The sequence below is a fragment of the Nanorana parkeri genome, unplaced genomic scaffold (genome assembly GCF_000935625.1).
Source record: "Nanorana parkeri isolate BGI_ZX_2015 unplaced genomic scaffold, ASM93562v1 scaffold494, whole genome shotgun sequence".
NCBI classification, from domain to species: domain Eukaryota; kingdom Metazoa; phylum Chordata; class Amphibia; order Anura; family Dicroglossidae; genus Nanorana; species Nanorana parkeri.
In genome coordinates, this window is record NW_017306762.1 from 641,271 (window position 1) to 656,300 (window position 15,030).

Below are 15,030 nucleotides of genomic sequence, written 5' to 3' on the forward strand. Positions count from 1 at the left end.
ACTGCAATAAAATAAGAAGTTCCACTTTTGCATTATTAGTACACATATAAATGTGATCCTATGCTTTCATGTGGCTTCCAGCATACCATTTTTTTTTCACCACAAGGTTTTTGTCAAACATGTTACAAGCTGAAACGACCACATGTGCCAACCATACAGAAATAGGTCCAGATGTGTCCTCCAAAAAAAAGCAGTGCATTACAGCTTTGTTCTTGTGTGAGAAGGCAGGCAACTCTTCATATGTACTTGTTCTTGGCTAATCCCTGCACAGATAATCTACTTTCTCAGTGCATAGACCAATGATTATGTACAGTTCACCATTGCAACCAATCAGATTTAATTTTACTGCAGTCAAAACAGTGAAAGTTTTCAGCTTTCGTCAGACTTTGTAAGATGGTTTTTGATTGGTCACTATGAAAGGCTGCACTTTGCAGGTTGCCTTTCTCTGTGTCTCTGGTGTGAATTAAGCTTCCGTTCCCTGACTAATAATAGTTTAATTGCCGTTCTGTTTTATTCCTTTTATCCTGGAATTCTCCAGCTGCGGACGTCTAACTCCTGTGACCTGCATGAGTGGGCCGTTGTCTCTAGTCAGAATGTCCTTTGCTATCTTTCCTTTCCAAAAACACTACTTGCTTTGTTTTACAGCCTACCGGTTTCTACATCAGCACAGAGTACTCACTGTGTATGGGTTTTGGACCTAAGTCTGATTTTTAATATAGAAGCTTTTATTCAACCCTTGTCCCTCTGACATCCTTTTTAAAAAATCTGAAGTTTTATTTTGCGGATCAGAGAGTGTGCTGTCTTTTTAACCTCTTGCCGTACGCCCGTAGTAAAAAAACGGACGAGCCTGGATGGGCAGGGGGTTTAACACCGCGGATGTCAACTGGTTAATACAAGTTTTTGGGAATTTAACAAGATTGTATGTATATATAATTTTTGATCGTGACAAAGCAAAAGTGTTGAAATGCACTTTTCATATTGTGGTGTGTTTTTGTATGGTGGCCAATTAAATGTGATGTTCATAAAACAATTCTCTGCATTGAAATTGTAGACTTTAGGGTGGAATCTTCTCAGTTCTGCATTTCATCCCTAGCACATGTGCAACCTTGACTCTCTTATTGGTTGACAGGTCTTCCCTTGAAATCAATGGAGCTCAAGCTGCAGTACAGGACTGGAAATATTTGAAGTGCCCATGTGTTGTCAGGTAGACAACACAGAAAAAGGTCTTTTTGGAAGATGGAGCTGCATTTCAGGTAATTATAACCAAGGGTGTACCCACTGCAAGGCAAACAAGGTGTTTTGCCTTGGGCGGCTCTGTCCAGGGGGGCGGCAAAAATACGCTGCCCCCAAAATCAATGCAGTGAACTGGGTCGCACAGAATAAGGCAGCCTTTGCTGCCTAATCAGGCAAAGAGAGCTGCTGGAGGAGGTGGGTCTGGAGGCGAGGAGGAGGTGGGGCTGAGTTTGGGGCTACTTATTCCCCACCATCTGATGGCGGAATGTCCTGGAGGCAGGCTGGGAGGCTTCAGGTAGGAGGAGCAGCACATGTATTGCAGGGAGAGGGACCCTGCGCAGCCCACCATAAATACTGCACATCCCACCTGAAAGTCTCAGGTGAGCTGTGCAGGTTCTATAGTGAGCTCTGTGGTATCTCAAGTGGGCTGTGCGAGGCCTATGTTGGGCTGTGCGGGGTATGTTGTGGGCTCTGCAAGGTCTCAGGTAGGCTGTGTGGGGTCTGTGATGGGATTTGCAGGCACTCAGGTAGGCTGTGCAGGATCTATGGTGGGCTCCGTGGGCTCTGCGGGGTCTATTGTGCAGACCTTGCAGAGCCCACAAGATCGTTCATAGCCCACCTGAAACCCCTGCTATGCTACTAACCCAACCTGTCAACAGGTGAATACAGCGTTACGCAAAATGTCTTAAACAGGAAGGGGTAGGGTAAATTTAGATTGGGGGAGACACATTTTTTGTCCTGCCTAGGGCAGCACAAAACCTAAATACACCGAGTATAACCCGTTAAGAAGTTTGTATTTAGGGTGATCCCCTTGCCTAAAGAAGAGGCAAATGAGCCTTGAAAGCTTGCACTGCAATTTTAGTCGTTAAAAGGTATCACCCTAACTCCAAACGTCTACTTTGGTGATGGCTAACACGGTGTATAAATATATATACTAATATAAAATATTACTTATTAATATTCTGATATTTTCTCCAATTGACTGATGTTTGGACTCCTTTTCACTTGGTTTCCTCGGTCACCTTTGCTCATTTGTTGTAAAGGTTTGCTAAAGTTGGCCATACAACTATAGATTATCTGCAGATTTTCTATGGTCAGATGGGAAAAATACAACAGATTCCTCCATCTATGCTAAACTGTGTGGGTGGAGGAATATCCCACTGGGCCAAGCTTCAGTATCTGGCTAGTTAGCCCCACTGGCTGTCAAAATCCATTTACAATCTGATTGGATGCAGGCATTGTTCAGGCATCTGTTGCACTTTTTCCATCTGGCCATAGAAAATCCACAGATAATCTATAGGTGATGGCCAGCTTTGCAGAGCTTTGTAGCCCAAAGGAAGCCAAAAGGTTTTTTCTTCTGTGATGTCTATTTGCCCAATACACAGTGCTCAAGGAATCTTTTGCATTGTATTTAAATGTGTATATTTTAAAAACAATGAATGTGTACATAGTAAAAATGAAGGCAGTTTAAAACATATAATCTTTTATTTAAAAAGTGTAAGGCTCTGTTCACACCTAGGCGTATCGAATATGCGCGTTCGTGTAAAAACGCGCGTCACAAAACGCGTTTTTACAGCGATTGGCGGCAAGAAAACGATTGACAAACGCGCGTTTCCGAGGGCTACTTGGCTATATCCCAATGGAAACGCGCGACAAAAACGCTGCAAAGAAGCTCGTGTACCTTTTCAGGCGTAGGCCGTTTTGTAGCGCGTTCAGACGGGCTGAAATACAGCAAGGTGTGAACCATACCCATAGAAAACAATGGGATTTTCATGTTTGAGCGTTTGGTAGAGCGTTGAACGCACTACAAAACGTACAGGTGTGAACCAGGCCTAAACTAGAATGGTTTGGGGTCAGTTTTTAATGAAATGTTTTGCCCCATTTTCTATCTGTGTAGTTCATCTGTTTTAGGCCACTTGAGTCTAGTACCAGTTTTACACATCATATGATATATATTAACGTCACCTATGCAAATAATTGTAACGCCTCAGCAATTCAAAGGGCATTTCTTTTCTAAAGTATGAGCAATATGTGACCACACCATTATTTATTATTCATTATTATTGAACTGTATCTGCTTTATTACTTCAATATGACATTTTTAGGTAGCCAGCTCTCATGAGCCAAGTGGAAGGTTTAGTTAGCCAGCTCTCATGAGCCAAGTGGAAGGTTCAATTAGCCAGCTCTCATGAGCCAAGTGGAAGGTTTAGTTAGCCAGCTCTCATGAGCCAAGTGGAAGGTTCAATTAGCCAGCTCTCATGAGCCAAGTGGAAGGTTTAGTTGGCCAGCTCTCATGAGCCAAGTGGAAGGTTTAGTTAGCCAGCTCTCATGAGCCAAGTGGAAGGTTCAATTAGCCAACTCTCATGAGCCAAGTGGAAGGTTTAGTTAGCCAGCTCTCATGAGCCAAGTGGAAGGTTCAATTAGCCAACTCTCATGAGCCAAGTGGAAGGTTTAGTTAGCCAGCTCTCATGAGCCAAGTGGAAGGTTCAATTAGCCAGCTCTCATGAGCCAAATGGAAGGTTTAGTTAGCCAGCTCCCATGAGCCATGCTGATTTTAAAGCCTTACTCCAGGGACAGCCTTTTCATGTTTTTCTTTTATGGTACTTGTTACACCTTTAAAAATCCCTACATAACGGCTACTATGTAATCAAACTGTATGCCTTTTTTTTTGTTTTTTGTTCACGCTTTAAGATCCTTTATGTTTTTACAACTTTAGGAGCTCTTTAAGTTCTGCTGAGTGCTCCTGGTACATACATCAAGAAGATCCACTTTCTACTCCCCGCTGCATTGTAAAAGTGTCTTTAACCAACACTGTTTGTGCTTTTCTTGTGAATGGCAGGGCACAGTAGAGGCCCAACACTGGAACTGGTGTTGTCCATAGACACTGCTCTGATGCATCGAGGAGCCAGAAGTGGGGCTTCCCGCTATACCAGTAACACTCGGCAGAGCTTAGAAAGCTCCTAAGGTGGTTGAGGATCCTAACGTGCGAATTAAAGATAAAATAAAAATATATAAAGTTATATCTAGAGTTGGGTTTAAAACAGCAAAGACCGAATACACAATCACTATTGTTAAAAAGGGCAGTGTAAGGGCCAGGCCACCTCCCTAATCAAAGCTTTCTAAATAAAGGGTCTAGATTTATTAAAAGTGGAAATCCTAGCTTATTAGTTAGGCAACACATACTGTATATATTATTGTATTATTCACTGTTGTTAGAGTATGAAGATCAGTGTTTGTTAGGCAAGACTCCCTTATGTGTGTTTGTTTGTTTGTTTCAGAGCAAAACCAGAGGAAATGGCTCAAAACAAATATTTACAGACATAAAATTGCTAGTGTAAGGTTTTATATTGCATTGCTAACATTTGGTAAACCTTTTAAATCATTTTTTATACTCAACAGTATAGTATGGTCTATTTTTTGTAATGCTGCAGAATGTTTGTTTGTGACTATTCCATGTATGGTTATAAGAATGTATACTGTACTGATAATTAAGTAAAAACGCGATAGGCATTATTTTTGATTTTTATTTTAAATGTAATTGTATGTGTATATAATTGCTTATCCTGTTGTTTTTGTTCCCGTGCAGGTGGGGCCACAGCTATAAGGAGGACTGGTATACCAACTCCCCGGGAACTGCCAACTCCAATAGCAAGAGATAGGACAAATCTACGTCCTCCAACCACTACTACAGCAAAAAAAACACTACCATCTCCTACATCTCCCAGTGGCTCTACACCTGCAAAGAACATCCGTGCTTCCCCTAAACCTAAACATGACGATGAATCTAACAGCCCTTTTGTGTTGGAATCACAAGTTAGGGAGCTGTTGGCTGAAGCAAAAACAAAAGATTCTGAGATTAGCAAACTACGGTGTGAACTGCTGAAGTGCAAAGACAAGGAATGTCCAAGCCCTGACATCCCAGTCTCACTGGAAGCATCCACAGAGATTCAGCTAACAGAAGGTAAAGACCTTGAAGTATTGTTAAAGACCTTTCAGGGCAAGAACCTGTCTTTACAGAAGAAGCTTGTTTTTTTGCAACAAGAAAATGAAGACTTAAAGCAGAAACTGCACAGCTTAGAGCAGTCACCACTTTCAGATACTATAAGCAGCAATGGAACTGATAGCAGTATCATATCACCTTCCACCCAAGCGACAAGCACTGGGAGCAGGATGAAGAGCCCATTGACAGAGCCTGAGAACAACCAGTTGCTTGCAGGACGACATGGCCTTCCTATATCTGGTTCATCAAGCAGTGATGTCACTAAAGCCTCCCTTTCTCCTGACTCTGATTTTGAGCATTTAGCTGATATGCCTTCCAGACCAGGGTCAACTGGAAGTATTCCATGCCAAGGCTCCAAATGTTCAACTAGCGGTAGCTCCCCAAATAACATTAGTGATCTCTCTGTAGCCTCATTGACTGAAAAAATACATAAGATGGAAGAAAACCAGCATAGTACTGCAGAAGAACTTCAAGCAACACTACAGGAACTCTCTGATCAAAATCTAGTGGTACAGGAGCTAACATTAGAAAGTGAAAAGCTTGTGGAAGAAAAGGCTTTTTTGGAAACCTCGCTACAGCAGCAAAGGCAAAGGGCAGATCAGCTAATGCAGGAAAATGAGAAGTTCAAGGCCCGTCTTCAAGACAGGGCAAAGACAGAGGAAACCCAGGTTCAAAGCAAACTGACAGAGGTAGAAAAGAAATACTCAGAGCTTGTAGAAAAGTCTCAGTTTGAAAGGGAAAAATTGCTTAACATTCAGCAACAACTAACAAGTAGCTTGAGAAGCCTTGAAAAAGAACACCAAGAGGCTCAAGTGATGATTAAAAGATTAAAAGAAGAAACTGGAAAATTGCAAAGTCTCCTGGAAACTGAGAGGAAAGAGAAAACTGGCATAGCCAAGACAGTAGAAAATCTAAGTGTCACCATTGAAGGTCTTAAAATTGAAGGCAGCTGTTTGAAGTCTCAACTGGAAGGTGAGCGCCATAAAGTGGCTGAAATTACAGCTATGGGAAACACCCCCGAGAACTGTGAGGTTCAAGAAATGCTGAATTCTTCTCACAAGGAGAAAGAACTTCTAGAACTGACATGTTCTGAACTTCGTCAAGAGCTTTTAAGAGCCAACAGTGAAGTCAAGCAGCTACAGTGTCTTCTGGCTAAGGTCAGACATTTTATATATTTGTCTTAAATAACATTTTGCTTGCACTAAATATTATTTGCTTGCAATTTCAATAATTTTCTTGTTGTTAAACAAATGGTCTAGGAATGCTTATGCTTACTGTACGTATGCTATGCCTCTCTGCAGTTTGCAGTTGTTCACAAGGTTTCACTACTTAAATTCACAGGTTCACCTTCTAGTGACCCTGGCACTTTGCCTGTCTTCTGATGGTGTATAAATTTATATTGTGGAACGTTCGGGGCTTGAATTCCAGCCTCAAACGCTCCCTAGTGTTCGATTCCCTCAACACAAGCCGCATGTGGTTTGTCTGCAAGAGACCCACCTACTGGGCTCTAATGTAATGGCACTAAAAAAGCATTGGGTTGCCAATTCCTTCAATGCTGTATATTCATCGTATTCACGAGGGGTGTCTATTCTACTGGCTAAGTCACTTAATGCTGCTGTTCTTTGGGTTAAAACTGAACCTCTTGGTAGATTTGTTATCCTTCACATGACCATAGATGGGACTCCCCTGACGCTGGCCTCTGTTTATCTCCCCCCAGCCCTACTATGCTCATGGGTGACTTCAACCTGGCCCCTAATCCCCTATTGGACCGCATGGGAGGTGGGGGGCGACTCAATATTAAGTTCACCGACTGGATCCAGGGCATTGGGCTTCTTGATGTGTGGAGATGGAAGTGGCCGGACACGAGGGCCTACTCATGCCATTCTGCCACATATAGGACGCTTTCCAGAATTGACTTGGCGTTTGTAACCCCCTACAATTCTTCCGTGGATTTCGGGGGTGCGCTTTCTCCCTAAGGGTATCTCTGATCATGCTCCCTTGTTAGTGGAGCTCAGATGGGGGCATTCCTTCTCTTCCAGAGTATGGAGAATGAACTCCCATTGGCTATCTGATCCCTCTGTGGAGACTGCTTGCCCTCAGGCTATCGTCCACTACTGGAGTGACAATGCCCCTGTGACTTCCTCCTCTCTTAAATGGGAAGCCTTTAAACCCACGCTCCGAGGAGCATTCATGGCAGCTACTGGGGCAGTCCGTAAGCATAAGGGGGAGGTTGCACTGGCACTGGAGTGTGATATGGGAGAGGCTGAGACCATCTATGTTCTGGACCCCACTCCCTCAAACTACAGTGATTGGATGGGGAAGAAACGTAACTATGACTTGTTCCAATTGGAACTAACCAAAATGAAAATGCTACATACTCAGCAAAAAATCTTTGAGTTTGGGAACAAGGTGTGTAGATTATTGGGCATACTTTACTAAACCTGACTTCAACCCTACTTCCATCCCACGCATCGTTTTGTCCTCAGGGAATTGGGACCAGCCGCTCAGTACCGAGGAGATTGAGTTGGCGGTTTCCCAGTTTCCCACTAGAAAGACCCCAGGCCTTGATGGGTTCCCGGTAGAATGGTACGCCTCCTATATGGAGGAATTGGGACCACATATATTGGACACTTATAATGAGGCATTTGATCTGGGTATACTCCCCCGTCCATGAGAAGCTCTTATAGTCCTGATTTTAAAACCGGGCAAGGACCCGACTAAGTGTGATTCATACCGGCCCATTTCTTTAATGTTGATGCAAAAATCCTAGCCAAAATTCTAGCAATACGCATAAATAAACACGTTCTATCCCTTATTGGCAGTGGGATTTATGCCAGGCCGATCCACTAGGATGAACATACGCAGACTTTTCAGCAACCTCCAATACTCTCATCCCACGACTGAAGGTAGAGCATTACTTTCACTTGATACACAAAAAGCCTTTGACAGTGTTGAGTGGCCGTATCTACTTAAAGTATTAAGGTGCCCATACACTGCACGATTCTCGTACGAGAATCGCGGGAAAATCCCGCGATCCTTCGATTATCACGCAGTGTATGGAAGGCGTGCGACCGTTTCTAATGTACGGTCGCACGACTTTTGTATATCGAGCATGTTGGAAAACTAGCCGAGAATCATACGATTTTCGACTGGTTTTTAACATGATCGAGAGATGATTGCCGAACGGGCTGGTATGCGCACGCGTACACTGCCCGTTTAGCATTGCAGTCATCGGATCGATGATCGCAGGTACGATCTGCCTGTCCAGGATGGGCAGATTGTACGTTTTTTAAATTACTTTACAAACCTCGCAAGACAAAAGTCTTGCGAGGGTTGTAAAGTGTATGGGCACCTTTTAGAAGCATATGGGTTTGGCTCCCACATGATCCGCTGGATAGAGATTCTGTATAACACCCCAGTGTATAACACCCCGTCAACAGAGAAGTGTCTGCCCCGTTTAGTATCTTCCGAGGTACAAGACAGGGTTGTCCCCTCTCCCCTATCCTCTTTGCCCTGGCAATTGAGCCTCTGGCGATTAGGGTACGGGAGTCTGTCTCTATACATGGCTTGAGGATACGTGACCTGGAAGAGCGAATCTCCCTGTATGATGATGATGCGCTGATTTATCTATCTGATCCGAATGACTCCCTATGTCACCTCCTCCAGCTATTGGACTTATTTGGAACCTATTCAGGGTTCAGGGTTAATTGGGACAAGTCTGTTCTTTTTCCCCTGGATGATGCTACAGTGGCGAACATTCACCCTATGTCCACGTTAAGGGTTGCAAATGAATTTAAGTATTTGGGTGTTAAGGTTCAGCTGCCCCTCTCTTCCTATATTGCTAATAACTTGACACCAACTATTGACTCTCTTCATTTGAAAACTAAACAGTGGATGGACTTACCACTGGACCTTATGGGAAGAGTCAATATAGTTAAAATGAACTTCCTCCCCAAGTTGCTGTATATCCTAGCGAATGCCTCTTGCTATGTTCCAAAAAGTTATTTCCGTAAAATTGACTCTATTTGCACTGTATTTCTGTGGAGGGGTAGTACCCCTAGGGTGGCCTTGAAGGTGCTGCAGCTCCCTCGCTCGATGGCGGGCCTGGCCTTTCCTAAGTTTCATATGTACTACCTCTCATCCCAACTAGTGGTGGTTCATGACTGGCTGATCCCCCAGATTGGGAACGCCTGCACGGCAACTGAAGCAGCCATACTAACCTCCTTTGAATCCCTTCAAAATATTGTCTATAGGGGGGTCAATCACAACCAAAAGCTCCAAGGGGCAGTCATGATTTCTGTGACTGTCCGTATCCTAAGATATGTTATCAATCGATTATCACTATCCCAATGGTACCATTCTCCTTACTCCCCCTTATGGGGTAATCACGCCCTCCCAGAGCTGCAGCGCCTACCATCGGCCGCCTTCTGGTCCTCAAAAGGCATTAAATCTCTGTCTCACTTGTTTCAAAATGGGGTGATTTCCCGCAACTTAGGAGGGAGCTGAAGCTCTCCCCGTGTGATTTAAAAAATTTTTTTTTGCCTACTTTCAACTCCTACACACGATTCAAACCCTATTTGGGTCGACCGCCTTTACCCGAACTCAATCACCCCTGGAGGGGCTGCTACGAAGAGATGACTCAGCAAAATTGATCTCTACTTATTATGGGGAGCTTATGTCCTATAGATCCGGTAGGTTTGACAGCCGCAAACAGAGGTGGCGGTCGATCCTCCCAGATCTAGTGGAGGATGATTGGGGAGACTTTGAGGGTAGCTACATGTCATCTGTGATAGCCTCTAAAGACAAATTGATCCAAATGAAATTCTTCTACCAGGTTTACTACACTCCAACTCTTCTACAAAACTCGGCCTTCGCCCCCGACCTCGTGTTGTTTCAAGCGATGCGGGCGAGAGGCTGACTTCCTGCACTGTTTTTGGTCATGCCCTATCATCAGAGCCTTTTGGTCGGAGGTCACTTCCTTCATGGAAACTGGCCTCGGCTTCCCTAATATTTGTAACCCCGCGTTCTGCCTCTTAGGTCTATTTGGGGAACTGCCATTGGCCTCAAGAACTCAGACACTCCTCCGACTCCTTTTATTCTATGCCAGGAAGACCATCCTTCTGGTCTGGGGTAGCCCGACGGCTCCCTCCCTGAGAGAGTGGAAAAGACTAGTTGATCAGGCATTGCCCATTTACAAACTCACATACGAGCAGAGGGGCAACCCGGCACGATTTGGGAGTATCTGGGATCCATAGCTGTCCTCCTCTAACACATCTGTAGAAATGGGGTGACGTACTGAATACACTCTCATTCTTCAGCCTACTGACCCCTTTTCTGGTTCACTGAAGCCCTGGATGTATTTCCTACCATATTGACTACATGTGACTGGGTCCAACTCCCTATGTTATATACTCCCTGTGTCGGAGGGTGACTACCACGTATTGAATCTTGTGACCAAATACTTGTGTAACCTTGTAATCTTATGTTCTTCTGATCTGTGAAGAGGGTGTAGATTTTTTTTTTTTTTTACATAATTTGGTAATGGTTAGAACTATTGTTTTTCTTTTTATTGCTGTCTACATGCATCTGGAGACACCATCTCTCACTTCCTGAAACAAAAATTAAAATCTTTCCATAGTGAAGGGAAATTCCCAGCTGGTCCCATTTGGCGATTTCCCATCACTTCCTGTGACAACTGTAAAATGTTTTCCCCTTAATTTGGTCTTTCTTGTAATGATGTCAGAGTGTGACCACCAGCCGGAGAACCTTACAGAAGAGGCTTCGGGGGACCAGTTACACAGCTTGGAGGAAGCCTGCCAGAGCAAGGAATAAGATAAGCATTATAGCTTATTCCTCTACTCCTATACATAATGAACACTTAACCCTTGCAGTGCAGGGAGGCCCCACTGCAAGGGCAGTTTTTTTTTCCTAGTGCCCAGAGCAGAGCTTTAAACCTTTAGCCCTCTGTAAGGGAAGCAGAGAATGCCTTTGCAGCAGTTGATAAGTTAAATTTTCACCTTCTGCAACAGCTTCAGGAGTCTTCGCTGAGACTTCTGGATGTGTTGGATTGTGTGTCCACCTCTGGGCACTGTGGCACCTTCTGTAGACCCCTATCTCTATGTCCTGTTGTGTCCTCTAGTAACATAGTGGTCAGTGGGGAACACACTATGTGACATACCTAGATGTGTCTGTTGTCAATGTGAAGAGAGTGAAAATTAAATATACTGTCTGCTGGAAAAGTGAGTATTCCTCAGCTTCTTTTACAGGGGACTGCTGTTTAACTTTTTTGCACCTAGCAAAAGAGTCGCTCTGAAGTAGAATTAAACATGCTAAATAACAATTTGCCAGCAGGTAGAGTTTTTTTTTGTAGAAAGTTAATTAATAAATCTCTTCTGCCAAAAACTTTTACGTGCCAGCAAATGTTTTTTACAGGTACTCTGGCTGCAGTGTATGTGCAGTGTATGTGCAGTGCAGTATACAGCCCCAGCTAGGGATGTCCCGATGCCACTTTTTCAGGCCCAAGTACAAGTACTTCCCCTCATGTACTTGCCGATACCAATTACCGATACTTTTTCTTAAAGGGACAGGTGACTTTAAATGATCCATAGTACAACTACATGTTCTGTACTATGGCTCATGATTTAACCTATTCATGTTAGCAGCGGAGAATTGTAACTCTATTGCTGGAGTGTAGTGGAGGTGTGTGCTGTATATATGTACTACATATACATTACACATGTCCAGTACACTATATAGCAATAGATTTACAGCCAGCCCCCTACCAGCTTCCCTCACTCACAGTTTCACGCCGATCCCTGTTTCGTCACGCGGTGCCTCTCGTAGTCAGCGCTGGGCAGGATCGCTTCATCGCATCTCGGTGCACAGAGAATACATACAAATAAACTTTGCAGCATAATAGTGTTTCCCCCTCTCCCCCCCCCCTTGCCCTCACTCACTGTGCCGGAGAGAGCAGCGACGAGTCAGCGCTGGTCCAGTGGGAGGAGCTCCAGGTGGGGTCCTAATTTAGCTGGCTTAGAGGTGCCGGCCAGCTAAATTAGAATTCCACCTGTAGCTCCTCTCGCCGGACCAGCGCTGACTCGCCGCTGCTGGTTTTTTTTTCTTTTCTTACTTACCTCGCCGAGCATCGCGTCACTGCTGCTCCGGTGGGCGGTGCTCCAAGCGGGGTCATCTGGCAGTCTCGGGCCACCTAAATTAGGACAGAGACTGCCAGATGACCCCACTTGGAGCTCCGCCCACCGGAGCAGCAGTGACGCTTGGCCAGGTAAGGAAAAAAAAAAACAGCGCAAGCTTCGGCGCTAGGCATCGGGGCATTTTGACAAGTACAAGTACTTGTCAAAATGCCTTGTATTGGGCCCGATTCCGATGGTAGCATCGGTATCGGGACATCCCTAGCCCCAGCCCATTCCTGGCATCAGCAAGGTACTTAAAATGGATCTGGGACCCAAGATAATGCAACTCTAACCTGCATACTTAGGACTAACATTAGTTACTACCTAATGGCCAAAGCAAGAAGATGCTGGCCCTAGAGGAAGACCGCACAGGCAGCAGCATTGTCGACCTGTAAAGAGGGTAGTATTAAGCTAGCCGTAAGCAGTTACAGCAACATTTTTTTTGGGGGGGGGGGGAAGATAAATGTTCTACATGATTAGAAATGACCATTCAAGCACCCATGTCAGTGTTAAATGGTTTTTCTCAACCTTCTAAATTTTCATTTTTGGGTCTAGATATGCTTTAAGATTTTCAACCAAATGTGAAAGCTTCTGTGTTGGAAGCTCTTATCAAACTATGGGAGGCAGCTCTTTCCCACCAACTAGTTACCAATCCATGCTTAAGTTGGTTGTATAATTGTTTAGTAATCCGTGTATAGGGAACTTATAGTACCTCATTATTCTTTGCCTCATTTCATTAAATTAAGTCCTGTAAGTAAAAGGGAACTTCTGGCATGTTTCTGTTGTGGATTACAGCAGTAAACAGAGCCATATGTACAATCATTTTTAAGTCCCATGTCCATTCTTACTGCACATGTATCTTCAAGTATAAAGTGAAAGGAAGTCATAAAATTTAAAATGTTAAAACCACAATAATGCTGAATGTTCATTTTGGCTTAGGTTTATTTCATCTTGTAACCCAGGTGTTGTTTCTGAGACGGCTCTGATTGTACCAGACAAGAAATCAATGTGTGGGGCATGTCTTTTGTGATCCCAGTCCCAGGGGCTGGTCAGCGAGTGTTGTGGGTCAGCTAGGGGAAGGAATGGTGGGCAGCTGGCTTTGGTTGACTAGAACATCAGTGCCAAATACGGCACCCCCTGATGTTACAGGGTCACTGAGCTCCAGATGTGTATGGAGGTTTATGAGGTGAGTCAAATACAGTAGAATGGTTTGCCTGATGCAATGGAGCCTGGAGGGAAATGGTAGAATTATTTAATTTTGAGATTTAATGGGAACCTGCTGAACAATCTTTTTTATTTTTTTCTATTTTATGCTTAACAGTCCAAGTTTCCGCTCCCTTCTGAAGACTACACACAGACCTTTACCGGACTGTTAAACTGAGCCAATATAACTAACACCTTATATAATAAATAGTATTAATTAACAAAAAATTGAACTGTTACCAGAGCATGTAAAAAGTCAGAAGACTACCTACGGGCAAATAGCAGTCTTCAGACTGTTTTTTTATTAGATAGAGTAAGGAAGAGTTAAAATTTCTGCCAGGATTTTATCTCTGACTGTGACCTCATTGGTGTTATTTTCCCTAAAGCTGTCATGTGATGTTCGAACAGAAAATGTGGGGAGCAGTTGTAGAGAAGAAATTCTAACCCTTCCCCCATGGGTGTGTTTTTTTTTTTTGTTTTTTTTTTAAATGCAATGGGCCTGTGTGCAAAATTATAGGTTGGACCCACTTTCCCTTCCTGTGCCTAGGTTAATTTCAATCAATATTTAAACATGAAATGCAGTATGTTCCACAGCAAACACTGCTCATATTCTGAAACCGGTTTCCCAACCACGATTGTATGCAAGGTGCAGGCAAAAAGCACGCCGTCACTTGTAGTAACACAACTCAAAGGATGCCACACTCCATGGATCTTTACTGAAGATAAAATCTTTATTTACAAAGCAGATGCACACAGTTGTTTCCTCTCCACATATCCTCAACCTCTAACATGTTTCACCATGTCGGCATACTCATAGAGACTCTGGGGAAACGCAATAAAGATTGAGGACATTTGGAGAGGAAAAAAGTGTGTGTCTGCTTTTGTAAATAAAGATTTTATCTTCGGCAAGGATTCGTGGAGTGCTGCATCGTTTGAGTTATGAGAATCAGTATGTTAATGTTAACAATGCCCATAAGGATTTTACAGCTAAAAAGTAAAACAATGTGACATGACCAGGATAATGAAAGACCCAGCGCACCCTGGGATAAAAAAAGAGAAAAAGCTCTGTGGTATGCTATGTGTGCCATGACGAATGATGGGTATGCCAGGCTTGCGCACAACAGAGGGAGTAACTTAAAGGGGGCAATTAAACACAACCTGTGCCTATTCTCTATAAACAAACATACCGCAATCCTTGTATCTACAAGATACTGCTGACAGCGGAGAAGAAAGGAATGCCCCCATCAGCGTGAGGAAAAATGACGCTGCATTGCTGTCAGTTGAAGGAAAAAAACAAACAGTACATACTGGGAAAGTTGATGGTGGTAGCAGGCAGTACAGAGGGGGGCAGTTGATGGTGAAAGCAGGCAGCACACAGAAGGGGGGCAGTTCATCTTGGAGTAC

At 43.8% G+C, this 15,030-nt stretch overlaps 1 protein-coding gene across 5 annotated transcripts in view; it reads left to right on the forward strand.

The window, feature by feature from the left end:
• The window catches only part of SPECC1 (sperm antigen with calponin homology and coiled-coil domains 1), a 277,393-nt gene that overhangs the window by 143,565 nt on the left and 118,798 nt on the right, over positions 1 to 15,030 (forward strand). For all 5 annotated transcript variants that reach the window (XM_018561037.1, XM_018561040.1, XM_018561041.1 and 2 more), the window contains one exon: positions 4,820 to 6,390. In XM_018561037.1, the coding sequence (XP_018416539.1) occupies positions 4,820 to 6,390 (1,571 nt within the window). The remainder of the gene's footprint in view (positions 1 to 4,819; positions 6,391 to 15,030) is intronic.